This window comes from Fundulus heteroclitus, chromosome 4 (assembly GCF_011125445.2).
Source record: "Fundulus heteroclitus isolate FHET01 chromosome 4, MU-UCD_Fhet_4.1, whole genome shotgun sequence".
In the NCBI taxonomy this organism is placed as follows: Eukaryota; Metazoa; Chordata; class Actinopteri; order Cyprinodontiformes; family Fundulidae; genus Fundulus; species Fundulus heteroclitus.
This window is the reverse complement of record NC_046364.1, coordinates 40,731,222-40,751,960: the sequence shown is the minus strand read 5'-3', so window position 1 is coordinate 40,751,960 and position 20,739 is coordinate 40,731,222. Positions and strand designations below refer to the sequence as shown.

General features: G+C 43.3%; 1 protein-coding gene across 1 annotated transcript in view; it reads left to right on the top strand.

Moving 5' to 3' along the window:
- Positions 1–9,218: 9,218 nt before the first annotated feature.
- The window catches only part of LOC105933799 (ras GTPase-activating protein 3), a 54,362-nt gene continuing 42,841 nt past the window's right edge, over positions 9,219–20,739 (top strand). Inside the window, exon 1 of the mRNA XM_012873496.3 lies at positions 9,219–9,506. Within this exon, the coding sequence (XP_012728950.2) occupies positions 9,344–9,506 (163 nt within the window). The 5' untranslated portion in view covers positions 9,219–9,343. The remainder of the gene's footprint in view (positions 9,507–20,739) is intronic.

Genomic DNA, 20,739 nt, shown 5'->3' with positions numbered 1-20,739 from the left:
TGAACGCACCCATCCTCATCCATCCCAATCCCCAAGCCCAGTTCACTTTGGAGGTTGATGCATCTGATACAGGCGTTGGAGCTGTCCTGTCACAACGGGCTGAATCTGACAACAGATTGCATCCCTGTGCGTTCTTTTCAAAGAGATTCACTCCTACTGAAAGGAATTACAACATCGGTGACCGGGAACTGCTTGCCATTAAACTTGCCCTGGAACAATGGAGACATTGGCTAGAGGGCACAGAACTCCCGGTTGTCATTTGGACAGACCACAAAAACCTGACCTACCTCCAGAGCGCCAAACGGCTCAACCCTAGACAATATCGGTGGTCCTTATTTTTCTCTCGTTTTAATTTAGCTATTACTTATCGGCCAGGTTCTAAGAATATTAAACCTGATGCCCTCTCCCGACAATATGCCTCTGATGACTTAGTTGAGGCCCCTGAGCCCATTCTTCCCACTTCCTGCACTATAGGAGCACTCTCCTGGGACCTAGAAGGAGCTGTTCATAGAGCCCTGCTCAGCGAGCCAGATCCTGGGGGGGGACCCCCGAACCGTCTTTACGTTCCCTCTTCCACTCGGTCTGCAGCCATTCATTGGGCACATTCCTCAAAGTTCTCCTGCCACCCAGGGGTCAGTCGTTCTATTGGGCTTTTACGACGTTACTTCCGGTGGCCGTCTCTGAACAAAGATGTGGCAGAGTACGTAGCAGCTTGCCCGACATGTGTTCGCAGTAAGAACAGTCACAAGCCTCCCTCTGGACTCCTTCAACCTCTCTCTGTTCCTAGCCGACCTTGGTCCCATATAGCCTTGGATTTTGTTACAGGCCTCCCATCTTCCAAGAGTAAAACAACTATTCTCACTATTATTGACCGATTCTCCAAGGCCTGTCATCTGGTTGCCCTCTCCAAGCTTCCCTCTGCTGCTGAAACAGCGAAGCTTATGTTCCATCATGTCTTCAGACTTCACGGCATCCCGTCAGAAATAATCTCGGACAGGGGTCCACAATTCATTTCCCGGGTCTGGAGAGACTTTTGTTCAGCTCTCGGAGCTAAATCCCGCCTGTCTTCTGGTTTCCACCCCCAAACTAATGGTCAGTGTGAGCGCTTGAATCAGGAGTTAGCTAACGCCCTCCGCTGTGTTTGTGCCTCAAACCCCACTTCCTGGAGCGTACACCTTCCGTGGATCGAATATGCGCATAACTGCCATATCTCTGCAGCATCTGGTTTTTCCCCCTTTGAAGCATCGCTGGGGTACCAGCCCACACTCCTACCATCGTCTTTCCCCGATCCAGTCTTTCCTTCTGTCAAGTCTCACCTCCGCTCCTGCCATAGAATCTGGAACCAAACTAAAGAAGCACTCCAACGCACTTCGTTTCAAAACAAGAGACTTGCTGATCGCAAACGGACTCCAGCTCCCACTTATGTACCTGGGCAAAGGGTTTGGCTGTCATCCAGAAACTTTCCTCTCAAGGACTTCTCTAGAAAGCTTTCCCCCAGGTTCTTAGGTCCTTACATTGTTGACTCTGTCATTAGTCCTTCCTCTGTGCGCCTTAGGCTGCCTTCCCATATAAGAGTCCACCCAGTCTTTCACGTTTCTCAAATAAGGCCTGTCCAGACCAGCCCTTTGTGCCCTCCGACCAAACCCCCTCCACCCGCCCGAACCATTGACGGACATCCAGCATTCACAGTGCGTCGTATTGTGAGTGTTCGTCCTCGTGGGCGTGGCCATCAGTACCTGGTTGACTGGGAAGGGTATGGTCCTGAAGACCGTTCCTGGGTTCCCCGGTCCTTCATTCTTGACTCTTCCCTCATCACAGATTTTGAGCAGGCTAATGCCTCTTCTGCTCGTCCGCCAGGAGGCGTCCATTAAGGGGGGGGGGTACTGTCATGTTCCATGTTTACCTGTAGTGTTTTGCCTCACCTCCTCCTTCCTCAGGGTGTGACAGGCAGGTTGGATCCTCAGCTGTGCCTCATCAGGTAATTGGTGAGGGTTTAAAAGAAGAGCCGGAGCCTGAAGCAGACGCCAGATGGTCTAATCACATCCTGTGGTAACCAGGCCCCAGAAGTACTCTCCAAGCTTAGATTGAGCTTCAACCCTCTTTAAGGACTAACCCTTTGACTTTTTCCTCTCACAGTTCCTCCTCGTGGATTGCTCCCCTTGTGAGAGGTTTATCCGAACCGCATCTGGGCCGCATGCTGGAACCAGCGTATCGCCCCTCCTTCTCTTCTTTGTCTGCTCCGCTCGCTGATGCTATTCTGAAGGCTCCTCTGACCCGTCACCTGTCTGTCCATCCTCCAACGTTTTTCTCACTACTGGAACAAGTAAGCGGACCCACCTGTACCACCTACCATCTAATCCAGCCATGCACTAACAACTCTTCCCTCTCCTAGTGTGGAACTGGACTTCCTTCCCCTGTGATTGCCCGCTCATTATTGTTTTTTCAATAAACCCTTTTTTGAACTCACTACTGGTCTGTAATTGCTGCCTGAAACTGAGTCTCAGCAATCGTCATGACAGACGGCCAGTTTCCTCAGATCGGCGTTGAGCTGACCGGGGAAGCGTAGACAGGTGGTTACGCCGCTCATGGTGGCTGAGACCAGGTGGTTTAGATCACCGTAGGTGGGTGTGGTCAGCTTTAATGTACGGAAACAGATGTCGTACAGAGCCTCGTTATCAATGCAGAAGGTCTCGTCGGTGTTCTCGACCAGCTGGTGGACAGAGAGGCATTGTAGTGCCACCAAACTTGTAGAATACATACATAACTTCATCTAGTTCATACTACAACTCTTACTTTGGGAAAATGTGCTAAACTCTATTTTTTGACAATTTTTATTGTTATTACAAGTATATAATAGCCAATAAGTACAGTATAGATTATTTTAGTGCTACCAAACTCATCTTACACATAGATAACCTCATCTAGTTCATACTACAACTCTTACTCTAGAAAAATATGCTAAACTTTATTTTTTGATATTTTTTAATTGTTATTACAAGCATATAATAGCCAATATGTACAGTATAGATCATTGTAGTGCCACCAAACTTGTAGTATACATAGATAACCTCATCTAGTTCATACTACAACTCTTACTTTGGGAGAATGTGCTAAACTCTATTTTTTGACAATTTTTATTGTTATTACAAGCATATAATAGCCAATAGGTACAGTATAGATCATTGTAGTGCTACCAAACTCATCTTACACATAGATAACTTCATCTAGTTCATACTACAACTCTTACTTTAAGAAAATGAAATGTGCTTCAGTATGCTATACTGTACTTATTGGCTATTATATACTTGTAATAACAATAAAAAAATATCAAAAAATAAAGTTAAACACATTTTCCCAAAGTAAGAGTTGTAGTATGAACTAGATGAGGTTATCTATGTATACTACAAGTTTGGTGACACTACGATGATCTATACTTTACTTATTGGCTATTACATACTTGTAATAACAATAAAAATTGTCAAAAAATAGAGTTTAGCACATTTTCCCAAAGTAAGAGTTGTAGTATGAACTAGATGAAGTTATGTATGTATACTACAAGTTTGGTGGCACTACAATGATCTATACTGTACCTATTGGCTATTATATGCTTGTAATAACAATAAAAAAATCTTAGAAAATTTAATTTAGCACATTTTCCCAAAGTAAGACTTGTAGTATAAACTAGATGAGGTTATCTATGTGTATGATGAGTTTGGTGGCACTACAATGATATAAGGTGTAGTCATTGCTCATTTTATACTTAGTCTAATAATAAAATAGGTGCCATTTGTCATTCAGGCTTTGGGAAATTCCTCAAAAAATGTATTATTTTCAAATCCAATAAATGTGGTATGATATATATGAGATAAGATACATATAAAATGAATTTGATAATAATCCACCTCTCCTTGGTGACGCTGTTGAATATTTCTCTGTGATTATGTTTCTGGGGTAGCAACTTGCACACGGTCCCTAAGTATCTGCGGAGCCGCGAGCTCTGCATTGGGTCCAATGTAATTCTCCCAGCGCGGTGGGAGACTCGTTTTGAGGAAACTACGGTTGTAGCTCACTGTCTGCCTTGCTGTGGTTACAGAGAGGTGTCTGTTTTGTAGAATAAATAATCCGCCGATGAGTTATTGATCCGGAAAAGCCGAATCTGTGAATATCTTTCTAACTTTACCCAAGTTGGTCCGGCGTGGGGGGCGTCTTTACCACCGTAACTGGGAGCCCCCGCGCCGACATATCTCTCGTAGCTTCCGCAGCATTCTCGAATAACCGGGTCCCGTCATCATAAAAGATCCGCATCTTCGCAGGGTACGGCGTCTGGAACTTTATTCGTTTTGCTTTCAACACTTTTTTAGCCTCGGTGTATTCGCCGCGCTTCTTCAGCACTTCAGGGGGGAAATCATGGTCGACGTAGAAACGAATGTTGTCGCAGAACACTTCCTTTTTCTGCCATGCTCTCTTTATTACATCCTCTTTGATCCGCCAGCTGCCAAACCGGGCCACTATAGAGCGAGGTCTTGCCTGTGAACCGGTGGGTTTCGGGGCCAGAGCTCGGTGAGCACGTTCAATTTTTAGGTCATGGTCATGCGGTAGATTGAGCGAAGTTTTTGCATCTCCTCCAAGAAGGCAGCCATATCAGAGCCTTCTTTGTTTTCGGGTATTCCGTATATCCGCAAGTTGTTTCTCCGTGCTCGAGCCTCCTGGTCAATCAGCCTCGCTTCCAAACTAGCCTGGCGCAGGGTTAGCCGTTTGACCAACGTCGATGTTGCTTGAAGCACGGTCTCCGTTTCATTTATTCTTCCCTCCACTTCTTCCAGTCTGTCGTTTGCCCTCTTTAATTCCTGTTTTATGTCGTGGAGTTGCGCCCCGTTGTCTCTCCTAAATGCACGGATTTCGCTGAGAATGCTACTCAAGCTAGCTTCGGCGCGCTCTTCCTCACTTGGGTTTGCATGTTCTGGAGAGCTACTTCTGCTGTGGCTCCCGTTTGGGTTTTCTTCTGCCAGAGCCATGCTTAGTCCTCTTCTAGTAGTAACCCCCTTTTTCATTGTTTTTAAAAGTACCCACCAGGATTGACAAAATCAAGGTTTTTTGGGGGTTAAATTATAAAACCTTTCGGGAGCTAGACGTGTTAGGCTGCCATCCCCTCAATAGCGGAACCGGAAGTCCCCCAAAAGTTGATGTTTTTATTAAAAGTCATATCCAGTTATAGGTTTATGTGTGCAAGAGCACTTTTCTAAGCACTTTTTTTTTTTTACAACTGCGGGTCATAAAAATGGGTATCATTTCAACTTTTCACATTACTGGGTTGTTTTATTGTACCATACTGACAACTATGGCTTTTATTATTAATCTAAACTGCTTAATGAGATAATGTCTCAAACACAATTGCAAATATATAAATGTAAATACATTTTAATGGCTGTGCATTTTAAGTATAAAGAGTACATGTTCTTCTGCAAAATGGCCATTCTTGGGTGTTTTGGTACAAGAAGGGCACCAATCAGATCAATTTCCAATTTTATTTCTCCAGACCATAACACATTCAATCTCATACATGCAAATTTACTTTTAATTCAAATTCAGAATGCTTTATTCATCCCTGAGGTAGTATTCAAGTTATTGCACATATGTTTATAATTGCACAAACAATAATAAGCACAAAACAATTGCACCCTAACCCACCATAGGAGGTGCCAAACCTTAAAGGAGGACTAGGCCACAGGTAAGAATGATTTCCTGTGGTGCTCTGTGATACATTTAGGTGGAATCAGTCTTCCACTGAATGTGCTTCTACGCTTGACCAGTATTCATTCGTTCATTCATTCATTCATTCATTCATATAGTGTCTGTGCCTGTTTACCTTGTCACCATCACACATACTCATGCAGCTACTTTTCAGTGTCTAACAGTGTTGCTTGAGTCTTAGTTTACCTTCAGTAACAGTGATTGACATCTGCAGAAACAACAAGATGAATAGCATGTTAATGTAACTTTTTTTTGCAAGAAGTGCATTGAGAGTATCAAAATTGTACTTTGAAAATACGCTGAAGTATGAGTCTCCTGTGTCCATCGGGTCATTGGTCCAGTGCAGAATGGCCTATTTATGAAGGCCAGTGCTTCACCTGTATGACGAGGGCACTCAGTGGGATGGTCAGATATACAGACTAATTAGATTTAGAGCTCTTCTAAAAGGGTCACAGCTAATCCCAGCCCATTGGCCAGCAGCAGAGTTAGCGCAGTAAAACGCTGTTGCTGGTAGAGGGGTAGGGACGGCACAACTGTTTCATTTGTTTTGTTCCAGGCGTACATCTCTGTTGGGTTTGGCTGGCGGGTTTATGAGAGTGCTCTGGCTATTCTTAGGAATGTGGTCATAGTGACCTCAGAGGTTGGATCAAACGAGCTCAAGTGTGGGCGGATGACGCGACATCCACCTGAATGGATCTTAAACCCTGTCCAGACATTTCTCACAGCGTACGACGAAGCTTGTCTTCATTTTCCTTCTATCTCTTTTTCTGTTAAAAGGAATTTAATATCCACTCACTCCTTACACATCACTGGTTCTCCTGTGAGTCTCAGCTCTACAATGGAGACCAGGAGTTCCCCAGTCTCTCTGCAGTACTGATGAATATGTAATTAATTCTTGTTTACATCTGAAAAAAGAGACCAATGATTCCTCTTTTAGGTTTTTGCACCCCTATAGAGTTCTGTTAGAGGGAATACTTCATATATTTGTGACAAGACAAAAAGAATATTCATAAGAATAAAAATTTTCTCTCCAGTGTGCTCCAGTAAAAAAAAACATCACTTTAGAAGCCGAACATAATTGCAGGTAGGTGTGTTTCCTCACTTTCATTTGAAGAAAATAAATATTCGTAAAAGTTCACATGCTTTTGAAATTTAAAGGATTACTATTTCAACTTGCAAAAAGCTAAAAGCTAAAATTTAAATCTATAATGCACATGACACTAAAACTGTTTACAGTGTCCATAGTTTAAGATATGACTTTGCAGCACAGTGTGGATTGCACTGTTTTTTTTACTTCTCTCCCAGTAGAAACCTGGAATGGGGAATCCCCTTGTCTTAGATTTGGAGGACAGCCAAACTCACTGAGCCATGATTACTGAATTGCATAATACCTATTGGATAGCTGTTTTTTTCTTCTTTTTTCATATCCAGTCCATTTCAGGCAGAAAACCATGACAGGATCTAAAATAGAAGGCATCTGGTGCTTTATGTGGGAAATAACCATTTAAGGAAAACTGGAAACTGACATCAGCCATCAGTAGAGAGGAGATTGATTGTTATTATCTCGCCAATTTTACATTAACTTACTAAAATTCTAAAATGCGCTTCGAACCAAGAGTAAACAACACCATCCTTGTGTAAAATATAACATTCTCCGTGGTCCTCTGCTCATGCTGAGCCCACTGTTAAATAGTACCTGTCTGGCACACTTGCCAAAACACAGCACTGCAAGAACACTGCTAAAATCTGTAGCTATTCTATGTTGTTTACAATTTCTCTGTAAAGAAAGTTGTGCCATGTGGCTGACCCACCTGTGGTCTCTTGGTGCAGAGTCACCACTGTGCCTCCACAGGCGAGGGGCTGAACTGGTTGGTCATCAGGCTTGGTTCATTTGCGAAAGTGCAGCATCAAAGCAAACTGCACCAGCTGAAAATTTGCAATTTGGTCCTCAGTCGTACCAATTCTACCCGACTATCGGGTGTGAAAACAGCCTAAGCCTGCACAGACTGATTACTGACTACACATGGCATAAGTAAGTCTGGGTGGCCAGGCTACACATTACTAGGAATTCAAACCAAAGCATTGCAGTTCAACTTTATATTGATCACAAGTGATGATTTAGATGTGAAAAGGAACGATTTAAAAGCATGACATATGCCCTAGTAACTGCACACTTTAAGATTGCATTCCTTCCTTCCTTCCTTCCTTCCTTCCTTCCTTCCTTCCTTCCTTCCTTCCTTCCTTCCTTCCTTCCTTCCTTCCTTCCTACTTGGAGGTGTCAATATACAACAACATGTTCTTTAAAATCAAATCATGTCTTTCTTCTAACATTGTCTTCCCTGCACTCAGAGAATGCATTTCCCCTGCACCTTCCGGGCACTGATTACTCTTCATTTACATAGACATTAAATACATAGACACCTCATTAGGTGCTGGAGCGCATCCTGTGGCACCGCCATATTGGATGGGTTTCTCCTGCTCTAGGCTGGCATAGGAGCCAACCAGAGTAAACGCTTCCGGTTGCATTAAACAGTTAAAAGCATTGAAAGTTGATCATCGGGTGCAGATCACCAATTATAGGCTGAGATTGGCTCTGAAGATGAGTTTTTACTTGCAGAAACATAACAGATGGACCATAATTTTATGTTTATTAATTTGTTATCGTATTTCACAAACTAAGGCTGAATCACGTTGCCAAATAAAAGACCCAGGAGTTACAGAGTACCAACACATACAAAAAGCAGTGCAAAACAATTATTTTTCATGGGTCTTAAGCTTCAGCCTTGTTGCAAGCAGGGTAGTGTAAGACACTGGAATGACCTGGAAATTTAAAAGAACACTTTTCCAGGCTTTTAAAAAAAAACTCAGGATTGTACATGTGTGAGAGAGTGAACAATTAAACTTGTTTCTTTATTAAAATATAAAATGTATTTATTCATACATTTAATAATTTGTAACATCATCATGTCTCTTTGTTTAAGAACATAAAACGAAGCCTGAAGCACGATGCACGTGTTTATTTACATATTTAATAACATGCCATACCACATCTCTGTCTGTTACATAGCATAAAACAGAGTATTTCAGTGTGAAATCACGTATTTTACATTAATATTCCATATGTATGTCTTTTAAAGAGCATTTATTTATGAAATATGTTGTTTAAACAACGTATTTCAGGATTAAACATGTTTTTATTTATGCGTGACAGCGTCCTATATCGTAACCACAACCAAACCGTGTGAAAATAGAGTAAAAAATACAGGTAGTTCTGGTTTATTTTAGCTGGGCATACAGCTTCCTCCGTACAAATAAATGCACGGGGGTCGCGCGAGAGACCCATCCAAAATGGCGGCCGCGCTGGAACGTCAGCTCCAGTAGGCGGCGCCAGTCCATGGGGCGTCGTCTACCCATGCCTCTTGCCTTTCTTGTGGGCGGGGTTTGCGCTGCGGCCACGCCTCCTCCGTCGGCATCGCAGCTGCCGCCGCTGCTGCTGCTGCGGGGCTGGAGCTCAATCCGCTCACTAGACCTACAGCGGCAGGAGCAGGAGCAGCGGTGGGACCGGAGAATGCTCGCTGTCCGGAGAACATAGATGTGCAAAAGCTCCCTGGAATATCCGAGCGCTGGAGAGGCCAGAAACAACAGCCGTGGAGGACAGCCCTCATCGACGCTTCATAAGGGACAGACCTACGGTGAAGCCATGGCGGTAGAAGAAGAAGGTCTTCGGGTTTTTCAGAGCGTTAAAATAAAAATAGGTAAGAAGAAGGAGAAGAAGAAGGGAGGGGGGCATAAAAAAATCCCTACCCCCAGCGCGAGCGCCTCAATGCATGGCTCCCCATTTACAGGGAGAGCAGGCGCGCTGCGAAGGGCTGGAGACAGGACGGGTCCACATCGGTGTTGTTCTGCCCGTTTATTGTAATTCAGATCACACTCAGGATCCCGTCTGCACCGCGAGGGAAGGAGGGCAGAGGATGATAAATAAATAAAATTATTTAAGGCAAAAAAACGCGCAGAAACTGCAGGGTTCAAAAAGGCGTGTGGCAGAAGGTGGGAATTTGGCAGCTGGCGTTTTCTGGAGCCAGATAATGTGTGTTAAACTTGAACCGCTGTGGGCAGAAACCCTCCACAGCTGCACGTTTCCAGATGCTTTTTTTTTTGCACATTTTAGGACCACAGACGCTGTTGTTAAACACGAACCGCCATATTTTTTATTATTTTTATGTCTGATTGTTAACCCCACCTCTATGTGTCTGAGCATAGCAGGTTTCCAACGGGGTAGCTACACTTTATTTTTGGAGCAGGCATGTATTGCATGTTAACTTGTGAAGGAAGCAATGAGGGTGCTGAGTTGATATGGACCCTTACTGGAGATCCACGCTTTTTCAATGCAGCTGTGTTTGTGCTATGCATTAAGTTACCAAATCACCTTTAAAAGCTGAAAAATGAACAACGAGTGCTGATATCGCGTGCTTGTTATCAAGTAATTGAACAGCCGGTGGTTAGAACCACAGTAATAAACATGTTACTAGCGTTTATCTAAAAAACAATTACAGATACCATTTCCGTAGCTTTTCCTCTTTGTTTATGTCCTTCGATTAGAAGCAGACGATCGTTTCCTGTTGCTTGCTGTAAAGGTCATCTTAGGTCAGTAGGGGACTGACTGATATCTGGCACCCGGTCCATCCTGTCCAGTTTGGAGTCTAAACATGCAACATAAGGGATGGGCTCCAAAGGGAGGAAAAAAAGGCAACAAACACCCTTGCAAGCTGTGAGGCTGCATGGCACTGCCAGCCAACACTGGGCAGTGAACAACACATTCTGCCTCTTTTATTCTTTTTAGTGAGGAGAACATTTGAAAGATATCACCTGGACCTGAGCAGATTGTTAATCGGGAATCGCCGTAATGTGGAAAACCACAATCGTCTTGTTGATTTGGTGTTACTTTGTGGGCTCCTATGAATGAAAACTGAACATCCCGAGGGCATTTGTGCCGCTCCCTGCTAGATTAATGTTTAGAGAGCCAGCGCAGACAAATGATCCAACTTTCTAGCGTTTTGTGATCGTTACGTCATGATGTTGCTGAATTACCGAATTGCTTTGCTGGATTATTTTATGACGTAACAGGTGTATTGGGAACAATTATTTGATCGGCAGTAGCTCTGATCCGCAGCAGTTTACGCCATAAATTCATTGCGTAAAGCAGCTTTTCCAAGAGTTACTATCAGAAAGGTCTGGTGATCAGTCATGTTTGTGTCAAGACGCTGGATGAGTAGGCCTCTTTGTGCTGAGTCTGCATCTGCAGGGATGCATTGATATTCTCCACTGTCCAAAATCGTGCATGTTAGGTGAACGTGTGATGCTGAGTTCATCTTAAGTGGAGGTGAGCTTGCATGTCCGATTGTCTGTCTCCTCTGTGTTCATTGTTGTCCTTGTGAAGGGTGGGCGAGTTGTCAGTCTGGACCCAGCATCTCGCCTTTTTAGAGCTAGGGCTGCCCCAAGCTACAGCAGGAAAATCAATTGATTTTATGAACAAACATAACACGCTAAAATGAAGGAATTTAAGGAATGAACTGTATCTGCTCAATGGGACGGTTAAAAGAGCAGCTGATTAATTTAGAGTTTTCACCCTCCTAATTGAAGTTTTTGATTATATTCCCTAAAAGTACATAAAACTGTTTAAAGCATTGATCGCAGGATTTATTTTTTACTTTGTTGTGTTGGCTTCATGTTAACTCTGAAGCTAGAATGTCCATGGACATTTTTACAGACTAGCCCCTAGAAGTCAATATTCCTAATTGGGACGTCAAAGGTTTCTTAACGACCCCATCCTCAAAACTCCTGTATGGCTGAGTCCCACATAAAAATCAGTAATAGCTGCAATAAATGGTAAATTGTTCATTTGCACCTGTGATGATTTGGATGTCCTTTAGTCTTTCCCGCTTGACTTCATCACCTTCTTTAATGAACACGTTACACTGTTTCAAATATAGAGCTAGAATCCCGTGTCGCTAATTTGCTAACGGTAGTTATAGCTCGGTTTCTGATAATGTTTGATAACAAATCCCACTCACTCCTCACAAAGCTGTTTCTGCTGCGTGGTTCAGTTGGTTTTGACGTCTTTCTCAAACCAGGGTTCAAATTTGGGAGAGAAATGGAAGATTTCCTGGTTCCACTGTCATGCACCTCGGTCTGTACCGGGAGTTCTGGAAATTGTCTCTGCTGCTCATCTCTGTGGATCAGCTGACTTCAACGGCTTATGTGTCTTTCTTGACCATAGGGGTCTAGAAGCTCTACCTCGCTGTTAATTTGTTTGCATTGCTTGCAAACAGACAGGTACTGCTTGGCGGTATGAAGGTATACTGAGGTTTTAAAAAGGTTCCCCCGTCATTCTGTTCCCATGGCTTAAAGTCCCTTTAATGACGTCAGAAAAAGATCAGGACTGACCATATTGTAGAGTAAACGCAGCACTACCCCTTCTCCTTGTGATGCTGTGCACTGCTTATCAGCTGGCTGAAAGAAGACTAAACTAAATGAGATCTTATTAGGGGAACATACAGTTAGAAACAGGCCTGGACGGTAATCTAATAACAATATATCGATGGATAGAGAAAAAGGGTCAATAAAAAGTTCAATAGAATAACAGTTTTCCTTCCTTTTGCATTCTAGCCTATCATGTAGGTTAATATTACAGTCATTACATCCTCCCAACCAATCACAAACACAGATACAGGAACCAAGTTCCACCTCCTTCAGAGAGGTCAGAGAACACGCGTTATTTTGTGCTTTTATAAAAACTTGCAGTTTTGGTAAAAAGTTGTTTGAATCATGGGTTCTTTATCTGAAAATAGGTCAATAAGCAACAGCACAAAATGTCCAGGGCTGCCCTTAAAATATTTGTTTTGAATTTGTTGATAACTATCGATCAATATGATTTGCATTTTATTGAAATATCTATATAAATATATATATATATATATATATATATATATATATATATATATATATATTTATTTATCATGCTGTACATTATTGTTGTGTTATACTATAAATCCATGGCATTTTTGCTCATGGTGCTCATACCGGGAGAATTTCATACCATCACATGTCTGTTTGCAATAATTTAAAGCTAAAATGACCACCAAAGGGAGCACAAGTACTACCAATAGCGTTTGCACCACAATTTGCTTTATTGAAATATGGCACCCAGCTTTTTTGAAATGTGCATCATCATTAATCTGAGGGGAGGTTTAGGCAGTGCTCTGTTGCCTTACAGCTGACTGAAACTTGTCCATGACTTAAGTTTCATTTACCTACCGTGTAAAGCATATTACATTACCCAGATAAAAACTCCTCAGGAGTTTGCATGAGCTGCTGACGTTAGTAACAAGCCGTTATGCTGTCATCCCTTCCACGGCCTCAGCTGGAGTTCTTCATACTGTCATTCAGTGACGACAGTGGAGTTTACGCTGTGCTGTTACCAAGTAGTCACTCTGCTCCTCGCTGCGCTCCGCTCCCAGAGATGTCGACCAAACGCTTGCATCACATCGTGTTCATCGACGAGTGACGAATGGATGTCGGAAACCGAACAGGACTACTGGATCTTAGTCTGCGAGCGTCCGGGAGAAACACAGGAAACAGGAAACTACCCCCCCCCCCCCCCGATTCGCTTCCTGATTGGCTGGAATCGACTACAAAAGAATTGTTTTTTTTCCTGCATGGCAACGGGGCTAATGCAAAGCAGATGTAGAGATGCGGATCGTTGGGGGGGGGGGGGGGTAGGGGGTACACGGGGGTGGTGTCTCACATTCGGGAGCGGGCTGCGCGTCATCCATCAGCGGCGCTGGGAGAGACGGGAATTCTCGGCGGGCCCAGCTGGAGTCGGGGCTAATTAACAACAACATATGTGCGCTCGGCCTCTCTGTCGCAGTGAGAAACGTTGTTTGACAAACACTGCGACACGCACGGAGCATCGCGGTGACGCACGCTGCCGAGCATCTTCTCGCACAGATGTGTCAAATGAGTTTGAATCTTTAACTCAGCTTCTGGCGCGCGGGTCACGGTTTGACTCCGTGGAGTCTTTTTGACCCGTATTAGTACCTTGTTTTTAAAAGTAGTCAGCAGCAGCAGTCCACGGCTCCCTTCCACCACAGATATCACCGATCATGTTAATTTCTTCACGGCCTACTTCGGTCCAGTTTTAGTCCACTTTCTTGCAGTCAGATGTGGCAAATTTAATGCGGTAATTTACAAAATGCTAATTTTCCAGTAGCAGCCGCCGCTTCCTGAAGGCGGGAAGAATGACGGACATAGATGTCTCCCTTCAAATAAATCTAATGAGACACTTGAACAGCATCATGGTCCTGAATGTACGTGAGAACTTTCATTTTGAATGGATGATTATCTTCTGGAAAGGCTCTGACAGCCACCTGATTGGAAATTTTGAGAGCTCTGCTTGAAAGCCGGGTCTGTGGCAGGAAACCTGGCAATTTAAATGAGCTCTCCTGTTTAAGATAAGAGCAGTGGTCAGATATCGAGGCGTTTTTATGCTCGGACGTTGTTGCCGGTTTCTTTGCAACCTGCTGGGAGAGATTGGTTTCACTTATTCACCTTTTCCCCCCCGAAGACATTTAAACTTCTGCTCTTGGCGGTATCTTATCACTGTTTTGCTGTTGTTGCTTCTTTGAATCAAGTTGCAGAAAAATAAAAACCCAGATTGGAACAAAGAAGCAAACCTGCACACCTGTCTGTTTTTTTTTCTCACCAGCTGTTCATGTCTTTGCCCATATGGTGTTTCGTTTCAGGTATATGTGGAACAAATTTTTTTATTTTTTTTTTTTAAACAAACAACCAGAATATCCTGACGAGACCACTGAGACTGAACCAAAACAGAAAATCTGTGTGCTTATAAAACCGAGGGCGTTAGTTAGAAAGCATTGAGTCCCTGTCGTTACGCGGGTTTGTTCTGAGCGACTCCCTTAAAGTCACGTTTATTCATTGTTTATGCAAATATAATGATTGCTGAGGCTTTCAAGGAGGCCAACTATAGAATACCTGGGGTAATTTTTAAAACTCAGCGGTCAAATAAAGGCTGTTTTGTTTCCTCGATGGCCTTCTAGACACATCGGTGGAAAAAAGATTGCATAACCAAATCGGCTGTTAGTTATTCATTTGCAAACATTTCCATGTTCGCCGCTGTAAGTCTGGTGCTTTTGCATTTATAACTCGCCGTTTGATTCCGATATGAAAGGTTAGATTCTTTCAGGGCTGGAGTCGGTGCCTGATGCTTTGGCAGTTTGACCCCGGATGGACCGTTTGTGTTCCTTAGCCGCCCGACATTAACTAGCTAGCTCTATAGGCTTGACAGTGTTGGCACAGCACAGGGGTTTTTTACTCTTTTAATGATGTTACGATACGAGAGTAATTGTAGGAGTGGGTGAAAATCAGCTTTTGATGCAGAGTGGAAGGAATATTAGATTACTCATTGTGTGGGCAAGGTCTCCACTGATGGAGGTCCAGGAAACGAAAGAGTGGGTGGCTGAATTCAGGCGGATCAGGCTGGAAAGGGGGGAAAGAAATTTGGTTGCAGTGACGGGGGGCTTTCTCTTTCACTTGGCAGCCAGCTTAGATTTAAACATTTCTTCCCATCGACAACAGACGGGAGCCAAGCGGTGTCGGTTCTGGCCCCTGTTTGAGGGGTTGGTATCTAGAAATTGAGCAGGTAGGTTAACTTCTAGAAGCAACGAGGGTACGCCAGGTTCTCCATTTTGTCCTAGAAGGCGAGGCTGTCCTGGAGGTTTTCTCCTAAAACACGCGTGTTGACTGTTGAGACGCCGTACGAGGCTGGTGGAACAATCCGGGTTGTTCTCCTTGCGCCACTTGATGTGTCCTCCGCGAGAGCGCGGTACCAGGAAAGCTGGGAAGTATCGCCGCGGGCCCAGCATGCAGGGTCAGCGGAGGTAAATAAAGGGCAGGAGGGCCCGCCGACGGTGCCGCTCCTTTCGGCACGTCCTTCACGGCGCCCAGCGGGACGACCTCTACCTGCTAGTTATGACACATGAAGGAAAATACAGAACGAAATACAGAAGCGTGGCGTAGGGCTGAACAATTAATCGCATTTTCAATATAATCGTGATTTAAAAAAAACGCAATTTCCAAATCGCAGAGGTCTGCAATTTTTGGCTATGTAACAATTAGGGAATTAGACTCGTCCATTAGGTGTTGGTAAAATGTTTAAAGTGGGTTTGCCTCAACATGGAAGGGAAGACAGTTGCAGCAGTGAGGTAATCTAATTTTATTACTTGTTTCAGAGTTTATATAATCATACATAGCATTAAGTTCTGGTCAATCAGTTTAATACATAGACTTGCTTGTTGGTTGCACTTTATGTTCAACAAGGATTGATGTCCAATTAAATTAACAGCTGTTCTCTTGAACAATATTCTGATCAATAGAAACATTAAAAGTTCATATTTAAAATATTCCTTGTTTACAAACATCTTTATTTAGAGGCCATTTTTGTTGCTTGTAGTTAATGCATAGAAAAGTCAAAATTGCAATTTTGGTTGAAATATATTGTAGGCAGAACGCAATCATTCTGTTTAGATGCTGTGGGTGTTTTAGCAACTAATCCACACGGCGAGGAAACAAATTGATCTGTTGTTTGTATATGTTTTAAAACACATGATAAATTAAACTGGGGGAAAAAAATCGCATTAAATCGCAATATTTAGAAAAAAAAAATCGCAATTAGATTATTTTCCAAAATCGTTCAGGCCTAGCGTGGCGTGTCGAAAGCATCATCTGTGAGAAGGGACTTGAGCGTCTGGTGAGGAAATGGCTGCGTGCTCGCTGGTTAAATACGGTTTTGCAACAGTGTTTTCATACCAGGTCAAAAGCAGCAATGCCAGCCTTTGCCACACGCAAGAATTCACACCCAGCTCATGCTACCCTTTCCTGTGCTTGCAAAAGACGACGCGGCGTCTCGTCCTGAATTGTACTTTTTCCAGAAGGCGCAGGGTTTTCGGAGAGTTATGGAAATGCGTATGAAGCCTGGAGGCCAGGATGCGGAGCTCGGCCTCTCTCCTGCCGACTGCGCTGGCTTGAAAGGTCACCGTCCAGGATAAACACGGCAGGTTTCCACCTCAAGGAGGCGTTTTTGTGAAGCCGGTTGTGTTGCGCTTAAAAGATGTGTGTGTGTTGTTTATTTCTGTTTCACACAGGTTTTCCATTGAGACCAACAAACCTGTGTGAACATTAGCCCTCGGCGGCTCTGAACCAAACAGAGAGTTTGATCAGTAACCGTGCGCTGGTTTAACGCAGAGATGGCGACTTTAACCGGAGCCTCTGATCTCTCCAGCTCTGTTTCTCCTCGTGTGCCGCCTATAACTGCTGGGGTCGTCTAAAAACTCCCAAGTGAGGGAGGCTCAGCCTGCATCTTCTGCATGATAATGTGGAGAGTTTGTGCCAAAAAGAAATGCTGCCCCCCCCCGTCACCAAAAAAGAAAACAGCTCTTAGATCTGAGAAATTTGTCTTTCATTGCTGCGGCCGTGAGAATCAGAAAGCGCTAAAGGCTTACTACTCTCATGTGTTATTCATTTTATAAATGATTTGCTGACTCACTCACAGAAAGCTATTAACACAGATTTTACTCACAGTCCTAAACTCTAAGGATGCATAACATGTCAGGCTATGAGATGCATTCGTACACCCATCAAAATATAGCTTTGTAGCTTTAAATGCTTTACACAATAAATTGTATAACTTCAGTAAAGTGGTGATACATCGTCTGCTTTCTATTGCTGAAACTTATTTGCCCTATTCTTAATTTCTCCTAAACAACCTGAAGTGCTTCATTATGACCAATCAGCTAGGCAGAACAAACTGAACCTCAGGGGTATGAGGAATATTCAATGTATCCTGTTGCTGTTATTATTATTCCAATCACTTATTTGTAACACAGACACAGTTTTCAATAGACACAATACAGAACAAGTGGAGTTTTCCTTTTCTAATAAACACAAAGTGAGACTGATGTTTATATTGTTAACATGAATTAAGCTTTATACTTTGTTTTGGTATATATGAGAGAGAGAGAAAGAGAGAGAGAGAGAGAGGCTGAGTTTCGAGCCGCCAACCTTTGGGGTCTCTTCAGGATGCGAACACCCAGCACTCTAACCACTAGACCACCACTCCCTCTTTTAAAGACATACATTTACTGCAGCATTGTAAAGCACATTAGTCTCTTTTACTTGGCACGACCACAATAAAATTATAACCTTTTAAATAAGCACATAATGGGACCAGAGTAGAGTTTTTTTTTTATGTGAAACAGCTACGTTTCCATGAGTTATTGTAAGAACAACATAACAACTATGTTATGCCAAGTTTTTAGAACATAACATGAAAAATCATTTACTTTTAAAAGCCTCTAATGTATGAAGTTGAAGAAGTCAGAAAATGAGTTTGGTAGATTAAAGTGTGACAGGAGGAGAGTTAACAGTGCTTTCAACACGGTCTCTGATACAAAGCGATGAATTTAGCCGCTCGCTGGATGTGTTGTGGCTGATTTTTGTCTTTATATATATTTTCTTTAGGCTGGGCGTTCATGCCAGGGCTCAACTTTGATTTTTGCTGTTCAAATTTTCATTTTATGATTTTATAATTTCTGCAAAAAGTCCAGGTCTCTTGTGACTAGTGGAAGATTTTTAAAGCTTCTTTGCTTTCTTCACTGCATTCGTTTGTGTTCCTTGAACAGCTCCTGAAGGTCCATCGCATGTCACATGACTCGGTCTTCCAGCTGTGACGGGTAAACAAAAACATTTCCTTCAATCAGAGTTTTGGGTCCAGGTTGATGGTTATTTGCACACTGGTTCTAGTTTGATGAGCGCACCGATTAAACGTAAATACTTTTTTATTTTTCCCACCCTGATTATATCTACTGTCCTTTAGATTTGCCACAGATTTATAAAAAGGTGCAAATAGAGTCTGGATTTTTTAAGAGGAAACTTGTTCGGAGAAAATATAAAGCTGGACGTGTATTACCTTTTGTATATAACTTGCTGCCCTATTTTCTGTGACACAGGAAGCAATCCTGCAGGATTGAGGCGTCGGGATCCGAATATCTGTATTGAGGGCCTTTTTCGCGTTGCGGGTAAATGTTTTTTTTTTTGTGTTTACCCATATTTAGAACGACTGCGATGACTTCCAGTTCGGTTTCAGTTCTTGTTATGCGTCTCTACCTACGAACATCAAAGGGTCGCGCGGCACCGCTGGGACAATATAAGCGGGGTTTCTCTCCTTGTTTCCATTCCCACGGTGTCTCTCACTGTCGTCCCCCCCTTTGCACTGAAACACTCTCAGGGGTGACTGGGTTGTTCTCGCTGCCTTTAAACTTCGCCTTGGTTCCAGTTGAAATTCCTTTCCCCTCATCTCATTTCCTGTTGTAGTGTTCTCCGGAGCGAACCGCTCTCCAGTTTTCTATCTGGCTGACTTTTCTCTCTTTCCCTGCAGTCTTCCTCTTCTCTTACACTCGATTGAGTCCACTGCTTGTAATTTGTTGTGTGTGTGTGTGTGTGTGTGTGTGTGTGTGTGTGTGTGTGTGTGTGTGTGACAACCCTACCTCCCCCCTCTTTCCCTTTCTTACAGTCTGTGATCCACAGGCCTGCTAGTTGAGTTGAAAGCATTCACGCCTGCGTATCCTCGAATGTGTTCATGTCAGACGAGATTAGGGTAAGGAGTCGAACGGCACGTCTGCAACTGTACGCACGAGCGCGGCGGCTGGAATTAGTCGACAGAGGCGGGAGAGGAACAAAGCTGCACATTCAGTGCATCCATTACGTCCGTTCAATCGCTGGCGTTTCCTCGCTCCTTCTCTTCTTGGCTCGGTCTCATCGGCCGCGCTGACAAGGGGAGTCAACCATGTCGACTCGCCCCTGCTCCGGTCGTCGTCGCTTTTCTGCGTTTGTGCTCTAGGCCCCTCGTGTTTGTTATGTGTGCACACAAGTGTGTGTCTTGGCCTGTTTTGCTCAGATACCGTGGTAAGATATTCCCCAGGGACAGCTGCATTGGTGGTTGATGAAAAACAAACAAAAAAAAAAAACCTCCTGTTGCAATTTGGGTGCATGTGTGCAGGTTTGGGGAGGGCATAATGTAGAGAGAGAGGTAAAAAAGGGGAAGCGTCAGAAAATACAGGAAAGCAAAATCGAGCTTTTTTGGTAATAGAAAATGAAAGCGGCAACAAAGGAGATATGCTTCAGGCAAAAGAAGGAAAAAGTTAACTGATAAACTCTTTTTTTTTTTAATGTGGTAGATGAGTTGTTACAAGACTTTTTATTTTACTTTCTTATTTATTCAGACTCTTGCGCCCTCATGATTGAGCACACGCAGGTAAACGAAGCTAAAACTTGAACCATCCGCCCTCATGTTTTCAGAAACACTCAACTGTCCATGACTGAAGCTGCAGCATGTCCCACTGTACAGAGTTAGACTGCGAAAAATGAAATCCAGCGACCAAAACTTATTTGAACATAGCAAAGGCTAAATAGAAACCACAAATCTAGCATAAAAGAACAAAAAATTCTCCCGATTTTACGTAATTCTACAGATAAATACCCCGCAAAGATTCAATTCAATTCAATTCAATTTTATTTATATAGCGCCAAATCATGAAACATGTCATCTCAAGGCACTTTACAAAGTCAAGTTCAATCATATTATACAGATTGGTCAAAAATGTCCTATATAAGGAAACCAGTTGATTGCATCAAAGTCCCGACAAGCAGCATTCACTCCTGGGGAACCGTAGAGCCACAGGAAGAGTCATCTGCATTGTACATGGCTTTGCTGCAATCCCTCATACTGAGCAAGCATGAAGCGACAGTGGGAAGAAAAACCACCCATTAACGGGAAAAAAAAACCTCCGGCAGAACCGGGCTCAGTATGAACGGTCATCTGCCTCGACCGACTGGGGTTACAGAAGACAGAACAGA